Source organism: Podarcis tiliguerta (genome assembly GCF_965153285.1).
Source record: "Podarcis tiliguerta genome assembly, chromosome: 3".
Taxonomy (NCBI): domain Eukaryota; kingdom Metazoa; phylum Chordata; class Lepidosauria; order Squamata; family Lacertidae; genus Podarcis; species Podarcis tiliguerta.
Window position 1 is genome coordinate 53,762,183 of NC_139536.1, and position 17,295 is coordinate 53,779,477.

The 17,295-nt window shown below is 42.3% G+C and overlaps 1 protein-coding gene across 7 annotated transcripts in view; it reads right to left on the reverse strand.

Moving 5' to 3' along the window:
- Positions 1 to 7,781, reverse strand: part of SCAF8 (SR-related CTD associated factor 8) — a 72,250-nt gene extending 64,469 nt beyond the window's left edge. For 3 of the 7 annotated variants that reach the window (XM_083434042.1, XM_083434044.1, XM_083434043.1), the window contains exon 1: positions 7,301 to 7,650. In XM_083434042.1, the coding sequence (XP_083290168.1) occupies positions 7,301 to 7,330 (30 nt within the window). In that variant the 5' untranslated portion in view covers positions 7,331 to 7,650. Of the gene's footprint in view, positions 1 to 7,300 lie in introns of all 7 variants that reach the window. The other 4 variants (XM_083434039.1, XM_083434040.1, XM_083434038.1 and 1 more) reach the window with 3 other exon arrangements.
- Positions 7,782 to 17,295: the final 9,514 nt, after the last annotated feature.

The following is a 17,295-nucleotide window of genomic DNA, read 5'->3' on the forward strand; positions in this document are numbered from 1 at the left end:
GGTCATGGTGGCTACTTTGGAATCTGCTGGATTGATTGCTTCTGTTGACAGGTGTCTTTTGTACAGGTACTGTAACCAGCTGGGATTACAGGTAAGACCTCTCCCTTACAGCAGGTGCTTCTAATCTAAGTTCGTTACATACAGTGAAGATACCAGGCAGCCTAATATCTGGCTGGTTGATAGGGGATCAAATACTTATTTCATTCATTATAATGCACATCAATCTCTGACTTTTGTCTTCTGGGTTTCTGAGGGTTTTCCTGTTGTTATTCTGTCTCTCACAGCTACAATAAACATACCATTAAAATTATGGACTGGTCATTTCTTCGTCTTCACTTGCAGACTTATAAATCATTGAATGTGTCAATATGAATAGAAGTTGTAAATATTGCAGCTGTTGTATAAGGGATTACTATTATGACTGGCATATAATTGAAAGCAATAAGATTTTGGAAAGCAGAAATAAAGTAAATCATCAAACCATCAATTCTAGAACACGGGGAGCCACCTAAATTATGTAATTTGGTATCTGAATGATTGATATTGGGAATTGTATTGTAATTTGGCATTGATATAATGAGGCTATTATTGGATTATTGCAATTGAAAACTAATAAAAAATATTTAAAAAGAACGGATTTGTGAGAAATCTGGAAACACTTTATTTGTTTGTTTGTTTCATACACAGACAAACAAACAAACAGTAATCGTTCCCACCAACAAAAATACATGTAATATCACCAAAATAAAAAAACAGAGAAAAAGAAAAGAATAATAATATTAATACCTCGTGTGAGTTCCCTCCTCCAATACTCATCATCCCTTAGACTTTAAATTCTTAGTTACATTGCATCTTATACATCTCATCTTTAATGTTCTGAATATATTAGTTTTTCCTAGGTCTAGTTTACAAACTTTAGTCTAAACATACCAATGTGTTTTCCTTAATAATAATAATAAAATTTATTTATACCCCGCCCTCCCCAGCCAAGACTGGGCTCAGGGTGGCTAACAACCAATAATAAAAACAAGTTGATTAAAATACAACTTAGAAAACAGTGTTTACTCATATACTCTTCAAAACATTGTCATTCTACCCTTAATTTCTGGTTGTCTGATATCTTATGGCTGCTGTTAATTTCGCCAATTCTATAAATTCAGATAATTTAAAAATCCAGTCTTTCTTTGTGGGAATAGAATTTCCTTTTCAATTGTTTGCAAGTAAGAGACTGGCTGCTGCTGTTGCATATAAAAATATTCTTTTCTTCTCCTGTGGGATGTCCCTTCCAATTAGACCTAATAGATATGCCTCTGGCTTTTTAACTATAGAAATTTTGAGCATCTTTTTAAATTCCTCATGGATACATCCCCAATATTTTTTAACTTTCTCGCAGCCCCACCAAATGTGCATCTGGAAACACCTTTATTAGTAGTAGCAGCAGCAGTAGTACTTAGTTGTTTGTTGTGACAAAAAAATGGTTGTTCTCCCATCTATACATAGAGCAATTATCATGCTACTCAGATTGTTCTTCACAACTATGGGTTTAGTCCCAGAGTTCTAGATAGCCATTGTGTATGATACCTTCAATTTTAAAACTCCACTGCAGGCAACTCCCCATTTGCGTGCATTCAAGTTGCATGTGAGCACTGACAAACACACAGTTTTTGGTGCCAAAAGGGGGTGGGACGGAACAGAACAGAAGGGACCTGGCACACAGCAGCCAGGAATGGACCCACTGTGTAAGTGGACATTCCCCTGTCTAACAATAGCCATAGTGTTCTGAGTTATACAGCATTTGTCTCATGTCATAAATCTACTGTTATGACAATATATTTATGGAAGTTTTTGTAATTATTATTATTATTGCTATCTTTTCAAAACAGAGCTCCAAAACTGGAAAGTTATTTCCCTACTAGCCAGATACTATCAACTGTATTTGTAGCATAAAAATATAGCAGGATAATTGATACAGAACTGGATGAGTGGAATGCTTGGGAAAAAACCATTCCAGATCCTTGAATCTCCTAAAAGCCTATAACTGTAACTTTTGGAAAATCTGTTTCTATAGGTACTTTTGTACTAAACTTTGTATCTGATATTGACATGACTCACTCACTCATTTATTCCTGATAACACAGACAATGTAATAGTTTGGGACAATAATTCTCCCAAACTCCTGCATTTCCTTGCAGTTATTCTCTCAAACTACTGCATTACTTCATTTATTACCAGGTGTCATGCTAAGTTTTGAAAGTGCTATAAGAATTTTTTGGAGCTCTTGTTCTAATTCAAATCACAACTTGTCACAATTGTAGAATGCTCTTTTCACAGCATTTCTAAGCACATAGCTTAGAATTGTGTTTTGTGACATGTCTCGTAATATGTAGTATTATGAGCTTCTGAGAGAAGGGGGAAATTGAGAAGGATTTCCTCTCTTAAATTCTGCACCTAATCTAAGATTTCAAGGGAAAAGGCAAAAACAAAAAATGAAGCAACGTTGACAAATCATTTGTAAATTTGCCTTCTCTCCGCATGGGACAGTAGCTACAATAGCGTTATAGGAGAAAGGGATGTGCAGCCATACCAATAGTGGCTAGTGGGAAGATATTTTTTTACCTCCTGGAACAGAAGCAGCAATTACAACAAACTTATTTGTTTACATCTTGAAGCATCCTAAACTTATAATTATCTAGAGAGTAATTCATCTTATTGATTTATTAAATTTATATCCCATATTTCCTCCCAAAGGAACCCAGGGTGGTAAACCCAGCCAGATGGGTGGGGTATAAATAATAAAATCATCATCATCACTTTAAAAACAATTCCAATAAAGATGCAAGCTGCGAAAAGCTCACAACACAAAAAGCCAGCTGAAAGAAGGAGGTCTCAGTAGGAACCAAAAAGACAACAGAGACTGTGCCTGTCCAAGCCGTGATTTTTTTATTTTATTTTTTAAATCAATTATCACTGGAAGACAACAGCTTGCAAGGTAACTACATCCCTACTGACTTCCAACTCCCATTCAGCATGAATAGGGCTCACTGGCAAAAGGTGACATTAACTATGCACTGTTCTGCTAACTTTCAGTACCAAACGAATTACTGTGTTATCACACAGCAGAATGGGAGAAAGTGCCAAGCCAGAAATCAAACTATAGTTGGTGTGGTGTGTGTGTAACCTGTCTGTCCTGAAGAACAAAAGGAGCAAAATATTCTGAAACTACTATGACTGTGTGACAGTTTAACTTCAACTTGTTAACATTCTGATTTGCTACATAACTGTTGTAGATCAGCCTCAGTTGGGCCAAGCATCTGTAAGTTAGTCCACTACTGCCTTTTAATTATTCCATTCTGCATAAAGACCTGTGTAACAGTCAAAAATCTAATCATACTTGACCAACTCACACTTGGCATAATTAAATAGGTCTTATAATAAATAGCTCATCCCCACCTAATTCTGCCACAAATGGCTCAGACATAATAACAAAATTCCACACAAAAAATAGCAAAGAATGAATAACCAGTTACTAAAAAGGACAGTTATAGTTGTTTCCTTATAACTGACCCCCCCCCCAAATGAAGGTCACTTATCTTACATCTGTTTTATTGTACATTAATGGCTCAAAAGTGTCTGAACTGCCCAAAGGTGGGAGAACCATTGCCAATGGTCAGAATATGCAGAATCCTAGAATTCAATGAATTCAGTATGACTTACTTATGGGTAGGAAGGTTAAACACTGTTAAATATTACCTATGGAATACTGAGGAAAAAATTGTGAAAAGGCTTGCTTACTGGAAGACTAAGCAGGATAACTGCTTACTGCTGCTCCTGTTCCCCTGAAGGTCACAGCCTCATCTCCAAACTCTTAAGTATAATAGTGCTTTCTCAAGTATGCATATATGCAACTGAGTTCTGCTTTTTCAATTTACTGTTCTTTTTTATGCACAGAGACAAAGCAGAGTCCACAAATAATAACCTGCAATGCTGTTGCAGATGGCATTGAACAGAAATGTATTTGGGGTACATGTGAACTGACTAAGAGTCATGTAATGAGAGTGATAGAAAAATTGTCCCCAAATCTCCTTACAAATCTTATAAGGCTGCCACTTGAATGTAATTGCTGACAGATGCCAAACTTATACACACGTGCCACACATACATTTGTTAAATGATGTTGTTTGTATGTGACAATTTCACAATGTGAAACATGAGGTTTACCACTGGACTTCATCAACCATTTGAAATTACATACTATATATGTAGCACAAAGTTACACAAGCAGCATGCCACATACAAATTGAAAGGCTGAATAAAAGCCCTCAAGCTGTTGTGATAATGGACTAAAAATCCAGCAATTTATCTAAATACACAAATGGCAGGTCATTGATGTCCAGACAGTTTCCTAGAATGCTTAAAGGTACTGCTCATCTGCTAAAGTTCAATAAGAAATTAATATCAGATTATAATATCAGACAAAATGCTGGAGAGTCTACATCAATGAAGAAAAGGTTTTCCAGCTTCTAAAAATATACAATTTAAAATGATGTTTATATTATTTGCTTCCAAATAATGCTGTCTCCAAATCACTGTGAAATTTCTGAACTCTTAAGACCTATCTCAAATATTATTTTCATGTATTATGCAATTAACAGACTACTCTAACAATAACTTTTGACTGCACACTTAAAGAACCTTGGGATATCAGAAACACAGAGTAGGTAACAATTTATCCACAAAATAAAAGGGAATGCAATATTAAACTGAGGATGGTTGCTCCAGTGACTTTCCTTTTCCATTTCCTTTTCTGTCTTTTTGAGAGGTGGAAGGTATTTTGTGTTGTTTTAACAATAATTCTAAAAACTGGAAGTCATTTGTCTGTCAGGTGCCTTTAAAATGAGAGTCACCTCAGAGGCCTCTGCACAGGTTTCCAGACTGACCCCTCACTTCCTGATGCCAGTGTCACTGTCAGATTGTGAGCAGAATGCAAAAAAACAACAACCTCACACTGCCTTCCTGAATTTATGAGTGCTCTTAAAAATACCACTACTGTAGCAAAAAGTACACTCTATGCTTTCCCTGCTGGTCACTGAAATATAATTTCTGGCAATCATATTTGAGGACTCCTGAGCGAAAACTACATGCATGCCTGCTCAGAAGTCCACTAAATGCAATAGTTCCAAGAAAAAGTGAATAAAAGTACAAACATAAGACTGCAATCCTATATATAGTTACTTGGGAGTAAATGTCATTGAACTCATTGGTGCTTGCTTCTGAGAAGATTTATATAGGATTGCATTGATAGCCATTAATACTACATGTGAAGAAATATGAACACTTGAAATCATTTTAACTTATTTTAACTATTATTAACATTATAAGCACCAGAACATATAAAACATTTTATACTGATGATTATATAGTTCTATGGTATTTAATTTCTGTCCTATGTAATTTTTATTTAGTCCAATTCAAATCATACTTTTCTGTGAAGTCCCACTGTTTTCAATGCAAAAAACTATACTGCAACTGCAGCTTTTTAGCCGATTCCTATGCTTGTTGACTCGGATGTAAATTCCACTGGCTTCCATTGGGTTTACTCCCGAATTATGGCACACAGGATTGCAGCCTTGCCATATAAGGTACCATGAATGCACTCTTTCAATATATTGTATCATGCAATACTATCATGTTCACAGATGTAGGTTTGTTTTGAAAACTAAATACACATACTGCTTTTAAAAGCTGGAGTTCTGCTGAAAAAAGTACACCTTGCAGTATAATGCAGTACCGTCATATTCATAGATGTAGGTTTGTTTTGGAAACTGAACAGTGTACACATACTGCTTTTAAAAGCTGTAGCTCTGCTGAAAAAAGTACATCCTCTCACCGTGCATAGTCAAAACTGCAGAATTCACTCCCACAGGAGACAGTGATGGCTGCCAACTTGGATGGCTTTAAGAGAGGATTAGACAAATTCATGAAGATAGGACTACTAACAGCTACTAGCCACAATGGCCATGTTCCACCTCCACTGTCAGGAGGCAGTATGCCTCTGAATACCAGTGAGTCAGAGTGTTCTTGTCCTCAGGTCCTGCTTGTCAGGCATCTGGTTGGCCACTGTGAGAACAAGTTGTTGGGCTAGATGGGCCATTGGCCTGATCCAACAGCTCTTCTTATGCCAGTATAGCAGTTCTGAATGTTAGCCCCTAGTTGGTAAATAAAAGTGTGCTTGGTTTCTTCTTTCTACTTATTTCCCCTGAAAAGCATGTACTTTTTAACAGTATCAAATCACTTTTCTAAACAAAGCTGCATGCTGTTTGTACAACTGGAGAGTTTTAAAATAATGCAGCTTTATTGTGAAAAACTGATTTTATTCAAGGACACATGTCTGTGCAGATTCTCAGCAACCGGTGTTTCCTTTCTTTCCAGACCAAGTATTTTTCAAAATTAAGCGACATAACCAAACTCCAACATGGATACAAAAAAGACCCTCATTTTCATTAGCAAGGTGGCTTTTTTTTTTTTTTTTTGACAGGCCAACTTCTACTGTAACCATCTGACCCTCTGACCCTTCTATTTGGCGTAATAATATTCTGCATGCGGAGCAGCAAACCCACTGGGAACGCTCCTGGGCAGAGGGGGAATGTTGTGCATGTGATGCTTGTTGCTTTAACAGGCTAACGGAGACGCAGACTTTTATCAGGCCTCTTCCACCATCTGCAGTGTTGCTGTCTCGATATCCCAAAACATAACCTACAAAAGCAAAGGCTGGTACAGCGCGTTTTAGTTTTGACTGCAGCAGAGATAGACGAGCATCATGGAGGGAAGGGGGAGGGCGGCGGCGGCGGCGGCGGCTTATTAACCTCCCCCCTCCCCGCCATAATGTAGGCAGTCACGATGGAGGGGGCGGCGACACACGGAAGGTGCTCGGGCAGTATTTAAACAAGGACGGGCAGGGCAGCATTACAACGGGGCAGAGAGAAAGAGAAGGGGAAAGGGAGCAGGGGGGTCAGGAGAACACGGGCCAGAAAGGGAAAGCAGCCGGTTTCTTATTTTCGCCTCTCCCCAATTCCCTCCCCTCCCCTGTATTTCATCGTTTATACAGGAACCGGGCCTCCCAGACTAAGGAAGGGAGCGCCCCCCCCCCGCCCTCCTCCTCCCTCCCTCGCACCGAGGGCCTCTCCTTTCCTCGTACCTCTCGGGAGGGGAGAGGCCACCCGGCGCCTCCCCGCCCCTGGGCCTGCCCCCGGCGACCAGAAGCGGGGCCCCTGCCGCCCTCCGCCCGCCCCTGGGCACAGACCTCGCTGTTGAAGGCTTTCACGGCCTCCATGTTGTGGCGGAGGGAAGAGGCTGGCGACGAGCTGAGCGGGAGGGGGGACGGCGGCTCTGCTCCCTGCTGTGGCGGCGGCCGGTTTCCTTCAGAGGCCTTCGGGCCTTGTCGCCATGGCGGCGGCGGGGTGGCGGGCGGGCAGTCGGGGAAGGGAAGGGGGCTCCTCCCTTGCTCCGCTGGGCCGCCCCAGGGCAGGCTCCGCTGGCGCTGCAGGGACAAACACGCAATAGCTGCGGCGCGGGCACCAATATGGCGGCCGGGAGGGCTCTTCGCTCGCTTGCAGCAGCAGCAGCAGCGCAGTTCTCTCTCCGAGAGCAGCCGAGATGCCGGCCAGAGCGGCCCCTAGCGGGCGACCGAAACGCCGGGCAGACAGCCGAGAGGAACGGCGGGACACCAGAGAAAGCGAGAGACGCAGAGCGGCGTCCCGAGTTCCGCCACCACCCCCCTTGGCGGACTACAGACAGCTAGGGTTGAGGACGAGCTCCCCTCGCAGGGAAGTAGGAGGTAGTGCAGCTTGGTGGGCGGCGGCGGCGGCAGAAAGGAACGCAGCTTTCGGTCAGCTCTGGGCGCAGAATGTCCCTGTGTTGGTAGCAAGAGATGCGAGGGGACAAGAGAGCTGTCACCGCCAGCCTCGTTGCTGGATCGTGAGCCGTTTTGCTCTCCCTCCCACCCTCTCAAGGCCCATCGAGCTGAATTCAAGATGGATTCCGCACCCAAGGGGGGAGGAGAGGGTTGCAAACTGAGGCTGCAATACTGAATGCGCTTACTCGGGAGTAAGGGTCACTGGAGACAGTGGTATTTGCATAAACACACATAGGATTGCTCTTTCAGCAATATCCCTACCGGATATGCCGTTACAATATAGCTGTTCTAATTCTGCTCTTAACAATGTTTATGAAATTGGCCATTTTTGCAGTGCCACACATGTATTATCAAGAATTAAGTCCTACTCCTACAGTGTTTAACGGGACTTACTCCTGGGTAACTGGCACCGTAAATTGGATTTTCAGTCATAGATAAATTGTACGTTTGTCTGAATTTTACAATCTTGAATAGTTACAATATAAAACTTTTAGATTCTATTCTACACAGAGTATTCAGTAAGAACAAAAACACAGGAAGCAACAAAAATGCATTTTTTAAGACAACCAAAAGGCAGCCATCCTTTTTTGTCAAGCTCATTTGCCAAATGATTGGTTGATGTTTTCTCTGAAGGAGTCAGTGATTGTGTTATAGCTGGAGGTCTTCCTTGGGTGCTTTGAATGGGAAAAGCCACCAGAACTGGGAGGGAGACCACCTCCCTCCTCCTCTCCTCCCAACATGTGTTCAAAGGAGCAGCATTTGTGGAGACAGAGTTGGACAGAACTGAACTGCTGCAGGGCTCCTAAGGGCACTAAGTAGTACCAGGTGCCTGGTGTTGGGCTTGTCAAGGGGGTGTATGCTGCTTGCCTTCAACCTGCTGTGAACATAAGAGCACTGCTAACTTGGACCAATGGCCAGCACTAGTGGCTAACATGAGAAACCCACAAGCCGGACCTGAGTGCCATCGTGGTCTCCTCACATACAATTCCCAGCCACTGGTATTCAGAGGCTTACTGCCTCTGACAGTGGAGGGTACAGCCAAACCCATCATGGCTTGTAGCCACTGATTGCCTTATCCTCTATGAATTTGTCTAAGCCCTTTTTAAAAGCTATCCAAGTTGGTGGCTATCACTGCTTCTTGTTAGAGTGAAATTCATAGCTCAGCTATGTGCTTTGTGAAGGAATAGTTTCCTTTTCATCTGTCCTGAATCTCTTCCAACATTCAGCTTCCTTGGCTGTCCATGAGTTTTAGCATTATGAGAAAGGGTTAATGTGCGCAACTTCTCCCAATCCACATTCTCCACACTAGGCACAACTTTATGCAACTCTGTGCTATGTGTGTGCAGATTAAATGATAAAGAGGATAGCAACTTTCAAGTGCAGCTGGGAAAATATGCTGGATATCCAATTTCTAATATTAATGAGCAATTGATATATACAAAAGTGTGTTCATATAAAAGAATCACTAGAAGATACAGTACCCCTGGTACTTAATACCTTATTGATTAATCCTTTTAATAATGACCTCAGAATAACAAAGCTACTACATTTTTAATAGCTTAGCCAAGTCATGAATAAAATGTAATAGATAGCATTACAGAAGTTGAAGTGTTATTTTTTTAGTCCTTAGTGTTACTTTATTAAGTGATTTTAGATTTCTGGACTGTAACTATTTTTCTTTGAGTTTTGTAATGGCCAATGCAGCTAAATAACACAAACTGAAAAGTCTGCATGATTTTTGGCACATTTGGTGGAATTGTAATTAAAACATTCTGGTGAAAGATGCTTTTTATATAGTTCCATTTATAATTCATACTCAGAATAGGCCCACTGAAACCAACAGACATGACTAATGTAGGTCCATTAATTTCAATGGGTCTGTTCTGAGTTGAACTTAGTTGGATACAACCTCTAATCTTTTGGAACTGTTAGTGATACTGCCTGGGCATTTTGAGTACAAAGAAATTATGTGAACCAGCATTAAAAGAATAGCAAGCAAAGATGTGGAAAATAACTGAAATGTTTGCTGTTTGCCATTTAAGAAGCGACCTGCCAGCTCGCATCCCAGGGCAAAGTTCGCAACCGGGAGCATCTACTTCCGGGTTAGCAGAGCTCATAACCTGAAGCGTTCGCAAGGAAGATGGTACGTAACACAGAGGTTCCACTGTACACTGTAATCGGCCTCGGCCCAGTATACCTGAAGGAGCGTCTCCACCCCCATCGTTCTGCCCGGACACTGAGGTCCAGCTCCGAGGGCCTCCTGGCGGTTCCCTCATTGCGAGAAGCAAAGCTACAGGGAACCAGGCAGAGGGCCTTCTCGGTAGTGGCGCCCGCCCTGTGGAACGCCCTCCCAGCAGATGTCAAAGCGATAAATAACTACCTGACATTTAGAAGACATCTTAAGGCAGCCCTGTTCAGGGAAGTTTTTGACCTGTGATATTTTACTGTATTTTTTGTTTCTATGGAAGCCGCCCAGAGTGGCTGGGGAAACCCAGCCAGATGGGCGGGGTACAAATAATAAATTATTATTATTATTATTATTATTATTACATGCTTTTAGACTACTACGATGACTTTTAACTGGTAGGGTGAGTTGTGGGTAAGCTACCAAATTCAACACAGCACAAATGATGGTGTTGACCTGATGAGCTGCTTCCTCAGCTCCACAGCACATAGGATCAGATGTGTACAGTTTTCTATAAGGAAGGAGTTTATATTACTGCCAGCTCAAGACTGGCATAAAATCACCACTCGTGTCCTGGTCCAGCAGCTGCCACCACGGTTGCATCACTGGGCCTTTCCCCAAACATAGCACAGTAGCACAGCTTGTACTGCTGCTGCCTTTTTATAGGAAAAGGTAGTGGAATAAGCCAAGTATAGGGTGCTTGTATTGCAAAATGTTTGTTTTAGTAGCTAAAAATAATTCATAGGGTTTTGCTTGCTCCAATAATTGTGGGCCAGAACTAAGAGTGATTCCAACTAATCAGAATGTTTCCATTGTGTTGCCCATTTAATAAGTGGTTTTAGAGCTGTCGTGGTATCAGTGGGACTGGGGGTTTTCCAGTTCAAATACTGAGCTCAGCAAAGAGCTCATTAAAGCTGCAATTTTGAGCATACTAGGGAGAAAGCCCTATTGGACACAGTGGAATTTACTTCTGAGTAAGCACAAATATGATTCCATTGTAGATGCAGCAGACAGGCTGCTCTCAGTTCTTTCTCCATGTGCATTAGGGGAAGAAGCCTTAACTGGGTTGTCGAAAGAGTTACTGACAAGATATGCAAAACACTTCGAAGGTGCTTGCAGCAATATAGGAATGTTAAGTGGTTAATTTTAGAATCCTTGCCAGACACGCTGCAAGAGGTGCTGATGAAGACAATGCAGAAAACAGTCCTAAATGGTTCGTCGTGAGGACAACAGCACCATCTAGTGAGCAGTCTTGTGGGTAACAAGAAGAAAACCTGTACCTGTTTTTAACTCATATTAATTTAAATCCTTCTCAAGGTTAACGGAAGGGCCGCATCCAATGGAATAAGTGGCACTCACTAACAACCAAATTCAGAGCCTGACTTTTATGCATTTGTTTACTATGTTTCTTTCCTGCCTTTCTTCCCAAAGGACCCATGTCAGCAAAAAGATCAGCCTTAAAAGAATACGGGGTGTGGAGCATATGTAAAAACAATCATATAAGAGACAGGTTTGGGGAATAGAGAACCCATGCCCATTCAGATGCTGCTGAACTGTCAAATTCCATCATCCGGCCATCCTGCATAACTACTGGTCAGAAATATTGGAGACAGCAGCTTATGGGGAACCACCCCTTTCCCATCTCTGCAATATTTTTTTCACCTGCATGCATTTCTCAGGGAGAGATAACCATCAATGTCAGCTTTTTAATATGGAAATGTTCTCCTGTTCATTTTACAAGTCATGATTAAGAGCTGCTCACATATCACTACTGGTAACAGCACTGCAAAACGTATAGAACCAATTATCACTGGTGTGAAATTTTGAGAGAAGACCACATCTACCACCAGTGGCTCTGGTACTTTTGCTCTACAATGGTACTTCTGGTTACGAACGCTTCTGTTTACAAATGCTTCAGGTTACGAGCTCCGCTAACCCAGAAGTAGCTGCTCCTGGTTGCGAATTTTGCCCCAGGATGCGAATGGAAATCGCGTGCCGGAGGCATGCACACAGCAGGAGGCCCCATTAGCGAAAGCATGCCTCAAGATAACGGTTTCAGCTTAAGAACGGACCTCTGGAATGAATTAAGTTCGTAACCAGAGGTACCACTGTATTTATCAACATCATGGTGTTCAAAGTTCTTTAAAGTCCTAAATAACTTGGGGCCGTGTTACCTAAGGGACAATCTCACCCCGTATATTGCTGCCCGGAAACAGCACTCCTCAGATGGGGACACAGTTAAGGGTATGGAATGCCCCAGGTATGCTTAGAATGTACTAGAAACAGTTTTTAGCATTGCAGCTGCAGGCTTATGGAATCAATTATCAAGTGAAACAATACAAGCATGTAGCTTTCCTAGAAATCTGACTTGGTCATTTTATGAAATAGTAACTTAATAGTAATAGTCTCCTTGCTGGGATAGCATGGCATGAATTTTAGCTTACTTTTATAATCTTATTGTTATCTTTTAATAATGTTTTATGGTATTTTGTGTAAAGGCATGGACCTCACAAATTTAATAATAAACAAACAAACAAACGAAATAGTAACTGTGTGGCCTCAGCCTTGTTGCTGGTTCCTCCCCACCCCGTCCCCTGTCACACCGCTTCTGAGTTTTATTCTCATCTTCTGTTTTAGTTGCTGCACTTATTGATGGAATTTGTGTGATGTTATGTTGCTGGAAATGTTTTATTTCTATAAAACAGATGAAAAGCAAATTTGTGCACAACTGATTGGCCCAATAAAATAATAATAATAATAATAATAATAATAATAATAATAATACATACATACATACATACCCTGCCTATCTGGCTGTGTTTCTCCAGCCACTCTGGGTGGCTCCCAACAGAATATTAAAACCATGATAAAACATCAAACATTAAAAACTTCCCTGAACAGGGCTGCCTTCAGATGTCTTCTAAAAGTCAGATCGTTGTTTATTTCCTTGACATCTGTTAGGAGGGCGTTCCACAGGGCAGGCGCCACTACTGAGAAGGCCCTCTGCCTGGTTCCCTGTAACCTTACTTCTCGCAGTGAGGGAACCGCCAGAAGGCCCTTGGAGCTGGACCTCAGTGTCCGCACTGAACGATGCGGGTGGAGACGCTCCTTCAGGTATACTGGGCCGAGGCCATTTAGGGCTTTAAAGGTCAGCACCAACACTCAAGAACAATTTGAGGGGGGAAGGGAGGCTCCAAAATGAACCTGGCATGAATGTTGCAGCCAGTGCTGGTGTGCCAAATCAGTTTCACACAGTGTTTATGCTCTGCCTGCCCCTTATGTGGAGAAAATTGCTACTTGTGTTGTGATCCTGTGGGGGATGCCTCTTGGGACATAGTTGGGTGGCTGGTGGTTGACTGGGCAGCACATAGATGCATTTTTGTTGTTATGCCTTCTGTTTTCCCAGCTGGAGGTGAGGCCAGGAAAACAGGCAATAAGATAAGGCTGCCTAAGAAAGAGAAAGCCTCTCTTGGCAATCTTACATTAAGCCCTACCCTAGTTTTTGTATCTTGAGCCATGGGTGTGGGGGAGAATAGCATCTGGCCTTTTGAAACTCTGCTTGCATTTGTGCTGCCCCCGCTCCTTTCATTGCTGCTTTTCATCAGAGAGTAGTGAAGGGAAGGAATTGACAACAACATCAGTAGCCTTGTGACCAGCCAGGCAATGCAGGCTCAGGCTGCGCTAACAGGCTTTATGGAGTGCAAAGTGGAGTCTGGAGACAGTAGAAGCAGAAGGCTAATGTTAAAACTACAGCAACAGCAACAGAAACAACTGAATGGGGGGAAACATTTTAAAAGTTGGTACTGAAGTGAATTGTATCTCCTGGATCTGTGTAGCTATGCCTTCTAGTGTGGGCAGAACATAGGATGTTGACAAACACACACACACACACACACACACACACACAAAGTGATACCCAGAATCATGTTGAAAGTAAACGGTGCGTACATTGCACATATGTTCACTCAGATGTAAGACCAAATGAGTTCAGTGGGACTTACTCCCAAATAAGGGAACTTGAAACTGTACCCCTGGTCTGCTAGGAGCTCTATGTGTTGTACAACCAAGGTTCCATCTTTTCAAGCATATCTCTTTACATGGAACAGACACTTTCATTCCAGGCTTTAAGGTTAAAAAGCTGCAGACGGCAAGGGAGCTATAATGTCTGGGGATTTTCTGATATTCTTTCTGACAAGTACAACCTGGCTATGGTTGTGGCTCTCTGCCACTGAAATACATAGCTGATCTAGTAAGCAGTTGTGTTTATTCTGTAATTTCCTGAACAGATTTAAAGCAGGATAAAACACTGAAGCACAGGACAAGGAACTTCTTTTAGCCCTTTCCTTGAACTCACTTCTAGGCAGGCAGCTCCTTAACCTGGCTACTAGCACAGGGTGGGACACATTGCATCATAAGGGGAGTGAGCTGCACCTTCAGAAATCAAGATACTTTGTTAAAATGCAGCTTCAGGAAGTCAGAAACCCTTTAGGAACCCTGCATTGCCTTGAGTGTAGGGGGAAGCCTGGGAGCCAGGCGTGCAACCTCCCTAATATAAAAGGTTTTTAAACAATACATTTTTTAAAAATTCAATCCTCAGATCTACAATTTTTCTTAAATGGTAGTTAGTCATAAAAAAGGTAAAGGTAAAGGACCCCTGACAGTTAAGTCCAGTCGCAAATGACTCTGGGGTTGCAGCGCTCATCTCGCTTTACTGGCTGAGGGAGCTGGTGTTTGTCCACAGACGGTTTTTTCGGGTCATGTGGCCAGCATGACTAAACTGCTTCTGGCAAACCAGAGCAGCGCACGGAAACACCGTTTGCCTTCCCGCAGGAGCAGTACCTATTTATCTACTTGCACTTTGACGTGCTTTCGAACTGCTAGGTTGGCAGGAGCAGGGACCGAGCAATGGGAGCCCACCTCATTGCGGGGATTCGAACCGCCAACCTTCCGATCAGCAAGCCCTAGGCTCAGTGGTTTAGACCACAGCACCACCCGTGTCCCAGTTAGTCATAGTTTCCAAAATAAAATATGATACAAGGATTCATACACTCCTGGAAACCATCCTTCAACTATAACCACTAAGCCTAGTGTGTGGTGGTGGCTGCTTATGCACCCTCATAAAGTGCAATTGCTTGGAGGGCTCAGGATGAAACTTGGTTGCATTTCAAGATTTCAAGAGTTGGGGTGGAGCTTGGCTTCCATTTCAGGACTTCAAGCAACAAATGATAATTGATTTCATTAATTTCATTCCCCCCTTTCTTCTCCAAATATGGCATTAATCATAATCATAATCATAATCATAATTTGTTATTTATAACCCACCCAACTGGCTGGGTTTCCCCAGCCACTCTGTGGGGCTTCCAACAAAATATTAAAAACCAGTGGTCTGTTAAACATTAAAAGCTTCCCTAAATAGGGCTGCCTTCAGATGTCTTCTAAAAGTCTGGTAGTTGTTCTTCTCTTTGACATCTGGTGGGAGGGCGTTCCACAGGGCGGGTGCCACTACCGAGAAGGCCCCCTGCTTGGTTCCCTGTAGCTTGGCTTCTTGCAGTGAGGGAACTACCAGAAGGCCCTCAGTGCTGGACCTCAGTGTCGGGGCTGAACAATGGGGGTGGAGACGCTACCTTCAGGTATGAGAGCATGAGAGAAGGAGGGCAGGGAGTGCATTTGAAGCATATTCTTTTACGCAAAGAATTCTGGGCCCTGTTGTTTTGCTCAAGGGTTGCTTGGAAATGTAAGTCTGTGAGGGGTAAACTACAGTGCCCAGGATTATTTGAGGAAAAGATTGTGCTTTCAAAGTACAGTTGTAGCTTGGAAGTCGATCGGAATCCGTTCCGGAAGTCCGTTCGACTTCCAAAACATTCGAAAACCAAAGTGCAGAAACTGCAGAAGCCCCGTCAGACGTTTGACTTCCAAAAATACTTCACAAACTGGAACAGTCACTTCCAGGTTTGCAACGTTCTGGAGCCAAAACATTCAGGAACTAAGCTGTTCGACTTCCAAGGTACGACTGTATAGTGCTTACACAGCGTATCTCTCAGACTAATAGGGTTGTTGTGAGGGTACAATGCAGGGGTGGGGGTGGTAGACCACATGTCACATTAATGTGTCTTAGTTCTGCAAGGACCAGAGAACTACCCAATGGATTTGTGATCAAAAGTTATTTTTAAAGAATGTCCAGACGTTTTGGACCATGGCTCCCATCATTCCCAGCCAACACTGTGGGAAAGGCTGCATTCTGATGTAGGGAAGCAGCCAGCTTTGCACCCATCCTAGTGTAAATATGTATCTTTGAATTTAGCCTTCGGTGCTTTGGCATCTGGATGTATAGTGAAATGTGGGAGGGGGAGAGCCTTCTCAGTTCCCATGACAGCGTGAACAGTGTTTGCCCTTTGGAGCACATCTAAGCACATCTACACCTGTGTACACCCTTGAAGGTGAAATGTCCTCAGTGAAGTTACCTGAAAATATTAACCCTAAACAGCATGGTCAATAGCCAGGGATGATGCATTATGTTATACAACAATGCATTAGGGCACGTTGCTTGCAAAAAAATATGTACATTAGTCAGAACTGCATACAAAAATGTGTATTAGGAGAAATATGTACTAAAATGTTGATGAATTTCCATGAGGATTTTGTTTTCAATTGCAAACTGTGGCTGAAATGTGGAGAAGTGAAATGTGAAGAAATGAGAAGCAGAGAGAACCAAAATGGACAGATCCAGCCATCCGTGCTTGAAAAGAGGCCTGGGGCACTCTTTTGGGGAGGTTAGAGGTGGGTTCCAGCGGCAGCATTGCCCAAGTTGGTGAATATTCTGCCAGAGGAGGCAAAGCTACATCTGCCCATGCTTTGCACATCCAAGGTCCCAGGTTCTCCTATCCAGGTAGGTCTATTCAGTTCATAGGTTTACTGTTCTAGCCAAAGACCATGACAAACTTGTATTAAGCAATAGTATTAATAAAATAATACAGAGCATCCATTCATCATATAAATATCTGCAAAGACTTTGCCAAGTGCCTGAGTGTAAAAACACCATTTTCCTTGTGCATCTCTGACAACTCCAATTCTAATATTAATTTGCCTTTTTAAAATCCAATTTGTCAAGATCCATGATGTAAGAGAGAGAAGTTACCAGAGACACTAACAAACTCAAATCCAACTTGATTTCAGTTTAAATCTCTGAATCACCAAAATT